At 39.0% G+C, this 12,466-nt stretch overlaps 1 protein-coding gene across 1 annotated transcript in view; it reads left to right on the forward strand.

Moving 5' to 3' along the window:
* Nucleotides 1–12,466, forward strand: part of CEP192 (centrosomal protein 192) — a 100,416-nt gene that overhangs the window by 79,579 nt on the left and 8,371 nt on the right. Inside the window, exons 46-52 of the mRNA XM_060244353.1 lie at nt 206–329; nt 1,662–1,767; nt 4,492–4,690; nt 6,256–6,335; nt 6,891–6,986; nt 9,955–10,074; nt 11,779–11,897. Of these exons, the coding sequence (XP_060100336.1) occupies nt 206–329; nt 1,662–1,767; nt 4,492–4,690; nt 6,256–6,335; nt 6,891–6,986; nt 9,955–10,074; nt 11,779–11,897 (844 nt within the window). The remainder of the gene's footprint in view (nt 1–205; nt 330–1,661; nt 1,768–4,491; nt 4,691–6,255; nt 6,336–6,890; nt 6,987–9,954; nt 10,075–11,778; nt 11,898–12,466) is intronic.

The raw sequence follows: 12,466 nt of genomic DNA on the forward strand, positions 1-12,466 counted from the left end.
CCACTGGCGTACTCACCAGTGCCTTTTTCTGTGTTCACAATCTGCTTGCTAGTTCTCACCTTCAAAGAGGCAGTGAAATTTATTTAATCACTTTCTTTGTTAAAAATATTCTTGACAGCCTGATATACAAAGTTCCTACTTCCAAAAAATGTCCTAAATGATTCCTAAATGATGATGTTGGTTAATATTGCATTTTCTTCAATAGGTGGAGTAACAGACACTAGACATACACAAATAACCAACAACTCGAACAGGTCATTGAAATTTGAGCTCTCATGGCCTGCTCATTGCCTTACGATAACACCTCAACATGGAGCTATTGAACCTGGGTAAGTATTTCTATTATTGCTGCTATCCAGAAAGTGCTGTTCAATCGCATCTGACTTGCAGCAACCCTGTAGAATCTTCAAGGCAAGAGATGAGCAGCAATGGTTTGCCATTGCCTGCCTCTGTAGCAGCCCTGAGCTTCTGTGGTGGTCTTCCATCCAAGTACTAGCCAGGGCCAACCCTGTATAGCTTCTGAGATCTAACAGTTAACAGTTGGCGGCCATTAAATCAAATAGCATGAAACTATTATAAGAACCAATTTAGAAAAAGGAATGAATTGTTGCCTGTTCATTTTTTTTTCTTGCAGAAAGATTAGTAAGAATATATAACCACATCTTTACTAACTTTATCTCTATAGGAATATTTCTTAACAGAAGGGAATCTAAGCCAATAATACCTGTTGTATTCTAAAACTCTAAAGCAGGGGTGGCCAATGGTAGCTCTCCAGATGTTTTTTGCCTATAACTCCCATCAGCCCCAGCCAGCATGGCCAATGGCTGGGGCTGATGGGAGTTGTAGGCAAAAAACATCTGGAGAGCTACTCTTGGCCACCCCTGCTCTAAAGTACTCTACACCTACAGCTGCAGTATTTTTTCTAAGCACCATTTCTCTACCAGACATAAAGAAAGACTAAATAAAGGATTTGGGATATTGAACTGCAAAATCACTTAAGTTTGGTCACAAAATACAATGTATGGAGGGACAAGAAGTTTGTACTCTAAGTACTTGGCCAGTCAGTTAATTTCCAAAAGAAAAGCCTGCATTGGTCTGATTCAGTGCCCTATCTGACACATTTTTGCAGGACAGATGAGATATTGTGGATTTGTTTCAGGAGCACACTTGTTCTTATAAAGGTGGAGAAGTTGAATATTGAGCATATACTATTGTATTGCCCTTTTTATTGTGATCTCAGAAAGATCTCATTACTACTTCAAAAACTGCAAGGCCAACCTGAGGATTCATATATGGCTTTTCAGATCATGTTCCTGAGGTCTTGTGGAAAGTGGCCAGATTTTGTGAAGCTGCTGGAGCTGTTCACAGTTCTGTATTAATAATTTTTAATACAGTTTTTTACCTTTCATGTGTTAATGCTGCTGTTGTATTGGTCATTCATAATAAGTGATATATTCATGCAGAAAGGTTACAAGTTTGCATATTATTCTTCAAGTAATTTGGTATAGCACATATTGTACATGAAACCTAGAAAATATCAAACCCAGAATGAGAAAAAATAATAAAACATTGTGTAAATGTTACTAGGCATTTTAAACTAATGTAGGTGTAAGTTTTCTACTGTCTTTAAGTCACTGTTCATTTGTTCAACTTGTTTCTAGAAACTGCATTTCAATTCATGTGAGCCCAAATCCATCACTCGCAGACAACAAATCCATATTTCCATGGAGTGGTCTCATTTACATACATTGTGATAATGAACAAAAGGTAAGTGGATTACATTTGTAGCTGCTAGTCTGGTATCTGACAAAGTGTGCTTTGACTCTCAAGAGCTTATAGAATAGAAATTTACTAAAAAAACCCCACAAATAAAAAATTATACCCAAAAAATCTTGTTGGTCCCTAAAGTGCTACTGAATTTGAATCTAGCTGTTTGTAGTAGCTACAATTATTGAAAACTGCTTTTCTGCTATAATATTAGTGCCTTTAAACGTACTGGACTGAGATGAATATATGGATTTGTCTGTCTTTCTCTACTGATGTCTTCCACTAATGCATGAAGACTTTTTTGTTTCATTTGGCATACCTCCAATAATGGTTATTGACATCTTCTCTGTTTCTGGTGTTGAATGTTGATGTGTTTTTATTGAATTATTTCATAATTTAAATGCTGTTTTAATTGTTCAGATTTTTTTCATGTTTGTCATATTGGGGACTCTGATCAGGTGGAAAGGCAGCATAAAATATTTTAAATAAAATAATAAAAACCAAGTCAGGACAATGAGTACATTTTATTACATGTTGTTAGAAGCGGAAGAGGAAAACTTGACAAGAGGATGGCATTTTCATGTTTGTAATATGTAGCCCTGCCTGAAGGATGTAGATTTGCTGTGCATTTCTTGGGCATCATGCCACTTCAAATAACTCTTCTAGACCACTCAGCAACCCAGCATGTTGCAATCAGTTAGTTGCCAGGCCATCATCAAATGAACAGTTGTGTTCAGTAGAGAGTATATAATCTTTGCCTTTACAAAACTCTTGCATTGAATTTCAGCCAAATCCTATCTGGCTTTCTAGAGGAAACTTTTTCTCAAGTCTCCTTGCATCCATCAGCAGGGAGGATGTTTTTACAGTAGTGAAATTGACTTTTCTCATGATTTATAGAGGAGAAAAATGTATAGAAAGAATTGTTGGAGTGGATCATTCTCCTCTGCTAATGCTATAGAAAATTCTCTTTGTGGGTTGAAAGAAACCTGCAAACAAAATGCCCCACAGTACAGGACACTGCAGCAACAAGGGAGGAACGGGTAGAATTCCCTCCTTTGATGCAAGTCAGTCAGCCAGAAAAGGAGGTAATTTTACTTGTTTCCCTTTTGTTGCAGAAGTGCCCCATATCATGGGGTGTTGTGTTATGGCTCTTTCAACTTTCAGAGAATTTTCAGGACAGATAGGTTGCCTGGGGAAGGTAGGAGAGAATCCATTTCATCTCTTGTTATGAACTTTGTCAAGGAACTTTATAAAGGCCAAGGTCCCAGGTCCCACTTAAGGGTGACAAGTTGGGCAAGACTAAACAAAAGCACTGAAGTGTGTCCACACACCCTAGGGTAGCATTGCCACCAGTCTCCTGAACTACCCAGACAGCTAGAGACCCAGGGAAAAGCCTCCAGCACTCCGAGGACTAAGATTAAGAAATCCAACACTGCAAGGTTGCACACTTACAAAGCAAGATTCAAAACAAGTTACTTCGGTAGCTGTACCTAATGCAGGCCAAAGTACTGGATTCAGATTGAAGCCCCAGGGTTCAAGAACACCACAGAATATAATTAAAGTGATTTATTAAAATATTGTGTGGGAATATACAGTAAAAGAGCAGTGAACAGTGAGGATAAAAGTAATAAAGCTAAATAACTAACCTAAGCACTTTTACAAGCATTGGTTCCAATCTAGATGTTACCTTGTGAAGACTGAATCCAAGATAGTTCCAAAGTCCAAGTCAAATAAGTGCCTAGCTGTTCTGACCCACCCAGAATCAAGTGTCCAAAAGCTAATTATATGCTAGACAGAGGATGAAACTAGAATAAAAGATCTTTACTTTATGCCTCATAACCTGTATTGGTATGATTATGGTTGACCAATCAGATGTAGACCAAATAACGTAACTTAACTAACCACTGGTGTTACTAATCAGGTGATTCAACTAGTCTGGTAAAATTGCCAGTTAGTTCTGACATTCTGCATTATATCCAATTAAGCAGATACTGTCCTCCAACTCAGACACCTTTACATTAACAAGTTGAATTAGGCCCACTCTGGTGACCTTGAAATTGCTAGGCCTAATGATGTACCAAGCACCTGTGAAAACCTCCTCTCCCTCTGAAGCAACAGTCAGCTTCACCTTGGTTTCTCAAGGACCAGCAAACATTCATGTTTTTCCTAGGCCTCAGCCTGAACTGTCGTTTGAATTTTGAAGAAGAGACTATGAAAAATGTTAAGTCTCTTGACAGGTTTTTCTAGTGGATCAAAACTATGGAATGCACATCGGAGCAGCCATATTCTTACTGATATTCCTGAATGAAAAAGTAAACATCAAGAAATAACTATTGACAACCTTGTGAGAAGAAACTGTTCTGCTACTGTAAAACCCTTTAAAATATTTGGACAGCCATCCAAAGGACAGGAAACACTTCTGTTACATCTCTTATATTAAAATGTCAGACATCATCACTTGCTGCTGTAGTACAATAAATTGTTTACATCACTTCCTGCTGCTGTAAAAGAAATGGATTGCAATATGAATGCCTTAAAGCTGAAATTGTACAGGACTTTTCTGTCCATGTGACTTTCACACTGTATTTGATTCTAAAGTAGTCATTAGTTCCATAATGTCAGAATTTGTGGGCTGGTTTGCTGTTTTCAGTAGAAATCACTATGGAATAATATTTAGATCAGATGCTTGAAGAATGACAATACTTTTCCCCCCTTTTTGCATAGCTTGTTAGAGTCCAAATTCGTGAGAATACCTTTGAACAATCTAGAAGGAATCCAACAATTTCTAATTTAGGTCTCCGTCACCATAACACTGATCTTCCTGTTAACATAATAAAACCACTCCAAAAGCCACCTTCTACACAGATTGAGATCAAGAATCGGATTCTAGTCTTTCCTGAGACAAAGTCTAGTGAAAGCTCAGGTAAGTGATGACTTGGAAAAGTTCCGTTTGAATCATCGCTTTTGGAAGAATAAAATTTATTTAGCTGGGACTGATGCTTCTGAAGTTATTTTCCATTACAGTTTGGCCTTACAAAGTGAAATGAACATTGGTTCTGTTTTATTTAGAATACTTGTCATTTGTGTTTGGATAAAATAGATCCCAAATGACTTAAGGAAAAAGGTTAATCCATAAAACCACTACAGTAAAATTAAATTAAAAACAAGTGCTCTAGGAAATCAACTAGGCATAAAAATTTAGTAGGAAAATGATTTGGTCAAAACAGATGTCTTGACATCTTTCTAAATACTGCTGAGAAAGGAGCCAGATGGATTTGCTGGGGCAAAGCATTCTACAGTCTGGTGCCACCTGCTCCTCTGTCATGCGTTGTCAGACAAAAAGGTATCACGGAAAACAAGGTGATCTTGATGTCATGTTGGATAAGGCATTCTTTGACGTATCTTTGCTCCAAATTGTTTTAGAACTTTAAACATAAAATTTGCCCTTTGAATTGTGCTTGGCAGTCCATGTAGGTGGATCAAAATAGATGTAATGTGACCCGTGTAATGAGTTCAGAATAACAACCAGGCACCTACAGTTTGCCCAAATAATCAGACTTCTCCATCAGCTTTCACCAGTCAAGAAGAGCTAAGCTAGAAATTAGTATTTGTTATCCAGACACCTCCTAGGATCCGGTCTAAATTCCCAAATAGAACAGGATGAACAGTTACTGTGGGACTAGCTGGTAGAACCACTGGTATATAATGAGGCATTTGGGGCCAACCAGATACAAAAGATCTAATCTGTCCTGCACAATGATCACAGCAAGCCGCCACGTGAATTCCTTGGGTGTCCATTATGGAGCAAGTCCTTAACTACTCAGTAAAGCTCTGAAGCAGACATTGTGCAGATGCAATGTTAAGTATTTCTTCTACACTGCAGAGTTGGCCTTAACATGGATTCTAGCTTGGAGTCTGTTCAGTTTGGTTCAGGTCTTTTGCCACTCATTCTACTCATCCATGCTATTTCTTTTCCCCCAATTTCTCAAACCCTGAGGTAGAATGGGTTCTGGTCATTGAAAAGAGAGCATTAGGAGCAGTCATATTAAACAACAGATATTCCACAACAGTTTCTGAGCTTCAGGGCTGTCAAGATATCAGCACTAAAGCTGTAACAGTGAGTCCTTTAATGAGTAGGGGTTCCTTTCCTGTTTCTAGATTATTGGTAAGCATTTTAGTTTATGAAGCATTTGGTTTATAACAGCAACAACAGCACAATATGTTTTGTGTCCTTATCTTGCAGTGCACAAAAATGAAGTTGATGTTTACATGAGATGCTTGTAAATTATTCTTCTGTGGTACAGTAGATTGAAACATTGTCATAAATTCCATCATAGTTTGCAGTAACAAGCAGTTATGAATATTGTTTATTTTTCAACAAGTGTCTTATTTGGATTATTAGCAAACGTTGATATTCTTCTGCGATATTATTTGTCAAAGGTATGCATTATATAATATGCCTATACTTATCTGATTATTTTCTTACAGAGAAATTCCTAGAGTTTGAAAATAATGGGAATGAAAATATTAAGTGGTTTTTGTCATCTTTTGCACCCCCTTATGTCAAGGTGAGTAGACAATTGCAGGAACACTGACTTGAGAAGATCAGGATATGTCCACTATACCATGAAACTGCTTCTTAGCGGAACCTTGCTAATGTTAACAAGCAGTTCATCTTTCCAGAATAACCTTGAAAAAGAATGGAGCGCAAGAAACAGCTTAAAATCCTGTAAATTAGCTCAAGGGTCTTCAGCCTTTTAAAGCCTGCAGGCACCTTTGGAATTCTGACATGGGGTGGTGGGTACAACCACAAAATCTCTGCTGCAGAAGGTAGAGCCAGCCACAAAATGGCAGGGAGTACTGTTATACATAACTCTTAATAGCAGCTGTTAGAACTGGTCTTCTTTGGTTCAGCCAAGTCCTTTTTTTGGTTTTGTTGCAGGTAAGCATTATACATTGCTAACTCAGTAGACTCTGGAGTAATCTTGAATTTAATTTTTAAACTCTTATTCCCTAGTTTTTGATTTGTTTATCTGAATAGATACTGAAACTTACAGCATTTAACTGTAGTTCATTATATATTCAGTTAGAAGTAACTTTACAAATGATTGTTTCTTTTTTAGGGTGTAGATGGAAGTGGAGAGGTTTACAGGGCTACATATACAGCTTTTCAGTGCTCATGTAGTTCTGGTACACTTGAAGCACACGGGAAAGAGAAAGTAAGTTTGCTTGATTCTAAATTATTCTAGTTGTGTGCATTTAACTCATTGCATTGTTTAATTGTTTGACTTCAAAGAAAAGTGGCTTAGTGTTCCAAACAGATAACAGAGTGAAATAAGTCACATTTGTTTTCAGGATTCCATTTTGCAAAGAAAAGTAGTGCTAAAACCATATAACTTCTTGGGTCTTCTCAAGTAGGACTTGTTTTGTTACAAATATGTGCCAGGCACTTCTGTTCAATATTATATTGTGTACTTAATTTTTCCCCATTTGAACTAAGTGCTATGGTGTAGCTTGGTCATAAACCGAGCCAACTTTATATTAGGAACTCTGGAGTCTCCACAGGGCAGCCCACAGCACCCCTTCAGCACTCTGGTGGGAACCAGTGGCCTTTGGACAGTGGTGTAGGCATCTCCTGTGTAGAAAGCTGGCTCTCAGATTCATTTGATTTGTTTATGCCTCTGTCTCGCAGTCTCCATGTTCATCATCCTACATCACTGCTAGTGTATAGCAAGTTCTATTTTTCTAGCTTTTTTGCTGTTCCACCCTTCCAGTTTGGTGTAGTGGTTAAGTGTGCAGACTCTTATCTGGGAGAACCAGGTTTGATTCCCCACTCCTCCACTCACAGCTGCTGGAATAGCCTTGGGTCAGCCATAGCTCTTGTAGGAGTTGTCTTTGAAAGGGCAGCTGCTATAAGAGCTCCACCTACCTCACGGGGTGTCTGTTGAGGGGGGCGAAGGTAAAGGAGATTGTGACCATCCTGAGACTCTGAGATTCAGAGTTTAGGGTGGGATATGAATCCAATATCTTCTCCTTTTTCTTCCTCCTGAACAAAGAATATTTCTTATCCATGAACAAGGTAGTGCTGTGTATCTGCTTTTTAGGGGTGATGTGGTCATGGCCTTCACTGCCACCCAGCACCTAGAATGTTTTTAATCCTGAATCTTTGACCTGGCATCCAAATGGTGTAACTGTTTTCATCAGCTAAACCACGGGTGGCCAGACTGTGACTCGGGAGCCACATGTAGCTCTTTCACACATTTTGTGTGGCTCGCAAAGCCCCCACTATTTCGTTGGCTGGCTTGGAGAAGACATCTGTCTCTTTAAATCACTTCTCCAAGCCATCTGATGGCTTGGAGAAGGTATTTAAACTTAAAGTTACTTTATTCCCACCTCTCCCCATTTATTCCTTCCTTCCTTCCTTCCTTCCTTCCTTCCTTCCTTCCTTCCTTCCTTCCTTCCTTCCTTCCTTCCTTCCTTCCTTCCTTCCTTCCTTCCTTCCTTCCTTCCTTCCTTCCTTCCTTCCTTCCTTCCTTCCTTCCTTCCTTCTCTCAAACATCTGACATTCATGTCTGGCGGCTCTCAAACATCTGATGCTTATTCTGTGTGGCTCTTGAATTAAGCAAGTTTGGCCACCCCTGCTCGACAGAAGAAACAATACTACTTGAGCAACCCTGTCTTGGGGACAATCCTTATACAGCAACAAGTAAGGGTCCTGATACTGTGGCTTAAGTTGGAATTTGCATCTGGTTCACAGCATCCTTCTTGGCATTGATGAAAGACGAGGAAAGCGTTTGCTGGAATATCTTTCCATCAATATACAATTAGTCTTATGTATACTGTATTTCACAGCTACTACTTTTGTGTTATTGATTTTTATCTATTTTTACCAACTACTTAAAAATAATGGATTGAATATTAAGCAGCAGTGAAGGTGGATCTTCCCCTCTTCTAAAAGGCAGTGCTGATAGAAGTAGAACCTACTGAAAGCCACACAATACATGCAACTCCAGTGAGAAGGAAATAGTCACAAAAACTGGCCTTTTCTACTTTTTGCATGAGGTGAACCTCTACTGCTAGCAAATGCTTCATGATCTGGTAGAAAGGAGGCATAGGTTGCAACCCAGGAGTATTACAAATCAGATGCCTGTTTAAAAATAAACTTCCAGTTCCACAGTATACTCCTGCCTTCAGTAGGCTTTTTTCTTAAATAGTGCCTTAGGTAATCCAAAATATTTTACGATCATTCTTTCTTTCAAGCGTTGTGTTTTTTTCCATAGCATTTAGCCATTACAAGACACAGTTGGAGACCCACAAAATTCACTGGGGGAAGGGGTTCCAGCTCTTTCTACTCTTTTTTCACACCACCACATTATTGTACTATATCTTTCCCTCTCCCACTAGCCCATCCTTCTGTCTTGTCCCTCAACTGTGTCTTTGCTTGTCCCCATGCTGCCACCTCCTGCCAGGCTCATCCAGCAGTGACAGCTCTCTTGTTCTTCCATCACCTCCTCCTTCCTTCCTGTTTTCTCCAGTTTCTGCTTCGCTTGCCTGTCCTCTCACACCATCCAGCCTCGGCTTTTCTGTTGCTTTCCCCACCACCTTGTTCCTTCCACCTGTTCTGTCACAGCAGCATCTTCCAGCTGCTCCTGCTGGCGTATTTGGGGTTGCTAAGCAACCCTCAAAATAGTGGCCAAGATTGTGCAACAATCCAAAATCTTGGATTTTTCTCCCTGCAAGTTAACCTTTTTAAATCTTTAAAAATTTGTGTCAATTTTATTTCTCACTTTCAGATTTTTGTCTGTACAAACATTACACACACACACCGCTCTGTACCAGGCCTTAATATCTGGGTTTTTTGATTCACACTCCATGGGCTACATTTTGTAATTTGGTATATGATATTAATTTAAAAGGGAATAGAGACTAAAGGCGTTAGCATTAAAATGTTAGGCTGCATGGATCATCCACATTTGTTGATCAAAGTACATATTTAAGGAGGATATTATATCTTCTGAATCCTAGCTTCATGAGGTGAGTTAAGAGTGTGTATTTAGATTACTGATTAGTGCAGTGCTGTCATTATTGCTTGTAGAAGAAAGCCCTGCTTTTATTAAAAATACAGTTCAGTCAGGTTTAGAATACTAGAACTTATGTAAATATATAACTTGATTTATGTCTTGTTAGGTTGTAGTCACCTTTTTGCCAAGAGACAGAGGTGATTATTCTCAGTTTTGGGATCTTGAATGTCATCTACTTCATGAACCTCACCTGAAAGACAAACACAGACTTCAGTTTTCTGGCGTGGTGAGTACATGAACAGCTATGTTTTGTTGGATAATATTCACAGGGTTGCATTCTCATTCCCTAAGATGGAATGAAAAACCATCATTTATTCTGTTCCTAAGATTTTGTGATATTAGAAGCTGCTACAAGTATTGTATTTGGATGGGTACAATTTAAATATTTTAAATAATAAATGAAAGAAAACGGTGGGATAGCTGCTGTTTAAATGTAATCCACTAATTGGGTAACCTCCTAGAAAGCCAAAGTACTCTCATGATGACAAATATTTCTGGTGCTAATGTCATTCCAGTTTCATTCAAGATTAAAAGTTAATATAAGTAGGTATTAAATTATAAAAAATAATATACATTTTGTATGTTAGCACTACATGCATAGCTATATTTTAGAGTGGGGGTGGGGATGTCTTGGCCTTTCTAGTTACCACTCTGGTATTATGAACCTACCCCAATGTCAGCATGAATTTGCCCTTTCCAAGAGCCCAGTGCCCTTGTTGTTCTGCCTTCTCCAAAACTACAAAAGGGAATGACACAAATTGGATGGGTGCAGAACCACTGAAACTTACATCAACACACGGTGAGCTTCTAGTCCTCAGGTGCCTCTTTTATCTCTTTTCACCTTTCATTTGTGGGGAGGAATGTCTCCAGAACCAGCTGAATAAAACTATTTTTTGCTGTATTAGACCCACCATCTCCCAATTGCTGGAATTTCTTCCCACTCAACTAGAGTTACAGCAGCCTCAATACCCTTTTCTGCAAATCCCCTCCGAGAAGTTTTATAGGGTAGCTACTGTCATGAGACACTACACACTGCAAACTTTGGCTGAAACCACATTCAACAAGCAGGTACTCCCTGCAGATTCTTTCCCATAAGCTTCTCAAACATCGCACACCCAGGACAGCGTAACTTTTCAACATTTACAACAAATATATCCTACTCCACCAGTGGAAAATGAAACATTGGAATAAGGATTTATTTTCATCTGTGGATTGGAGAATATCCTTTCCCACACATGTTGGGGCCATGACCCATCTGAGAGACTATAATCTATCCCATTAAAGTGCAAATTGTGAACAAAGACTGTAGGCTATGCCATCATGCACATAGTCAAGGCATCATCTTCTATTTTAGTTAAATAGTGGGGACGTTCAATTGCTTCTGTGCCAAAGTACCTGGGATCTGCCTCCCATCAGGAACAAAAGGTTTGTATTAGATCTTCGGCACAACCTTTGCCTGTGTCAAAGGACAAGAGTAACCATTACAAGGATACACCTCCGGTCTACTAGTGAAGGTGGTTCATTCTGGCACTGAACTTATTAATACCCAGTTATTAGCATTTAAGGTAACTCTGCTTATACAATAGTTTTAATTCTTAAGAATTCATTCAGTAAAGCTGGAGTGTCTCAAACTCCCTGAGGGCTAATATATCCCAAATTCAGGGGTAGGGAGTCTTTACCAGAACAGAGTGGTGGTAGCAGTTTTTCAAACTTTAGGTGTATTGCTTTGGAGGACAGTGAACCTTCTAAGCTCACAACACTTTGTAAGCAGTATGTTAATCTATTAATGCTTCTCTCCAATGCTGAGAATCTTTAAAGATAATAAGGTGAAACCTAGTATTAAAAAGCCACTGAATTTAAATTTGACTTCTTGTGCAGGACAGTTGAGGAGTTGATGCTGATGTTTAACTGTGAACATTTCTTGCAACAGGGCACTGTAGAAAATGAAGCTTTAAAGAACGAATCCTCCTCATCTGCTTTAGTAAAAGTAAATGTTCCTGTTACATCCCAAAGAAGAGATCAGTCTGATACCTTTGATCCCAAAGCTGGGTATGTAAATACAATGGTGATTCACTTGGAGTACTATGAAAAACATAACTTAATCTGTTGTTGGTCTTTATTTATTTGTCACTCTGGTCTCAATTTCTCAAATGCTTGGGATAGGATGGTCCACCAGTTCTGTACAATTTCCAGTTTATCTTCCATCTTCATTGCAGCCCAGCATTGGGAACGTGTTAGTGCAGGCCAACCAAAGATAGATTTTCCCAGCTAAAAATCCCTCCAAGGGCATCCTTCCCCTTCTGGAGCAATCACAAATGGTCTTTCCTGTCCAAACTGTCACATACTACGGAGGCGAGGCTCCCCCAGTTCCTTTTTTGCTACTGTGTGGATATGACCTTCCCAAGTTAACTGTGCTAGTTAGATCATTGTTTATCTGTATCATGGTTTTACCATGTCTTGTTAGCCACCCTGAGCCTGCCTAGGCGGGGAGGGCGGGGTATAAATAAAAGTTTATTATTATTATTATTATTATTATTAGAGCAACTTTGCCTTTTTTGCTTCAAGGGTTCTTCCCTCCTAGCCTCATTTCAGAAAGAGTTTCTTCCCTTTCTTCCTCT

This window comes from Heteronotia binoei, chromosome 7 (genome assembly GCF_032191835.1).
Source record: "Heteronotia binoei isolate CCM8104 ecotype False Entrance Well chromosome 7, APGP_CSIRO_Hbin_v1, whole genome shotgun sequence".
NCBI lineage: Eukaryota > Metazoa > Chordata > Lepidosauria > Squamata > Gekkonidae > Heteronotia > Heteronotia binoei.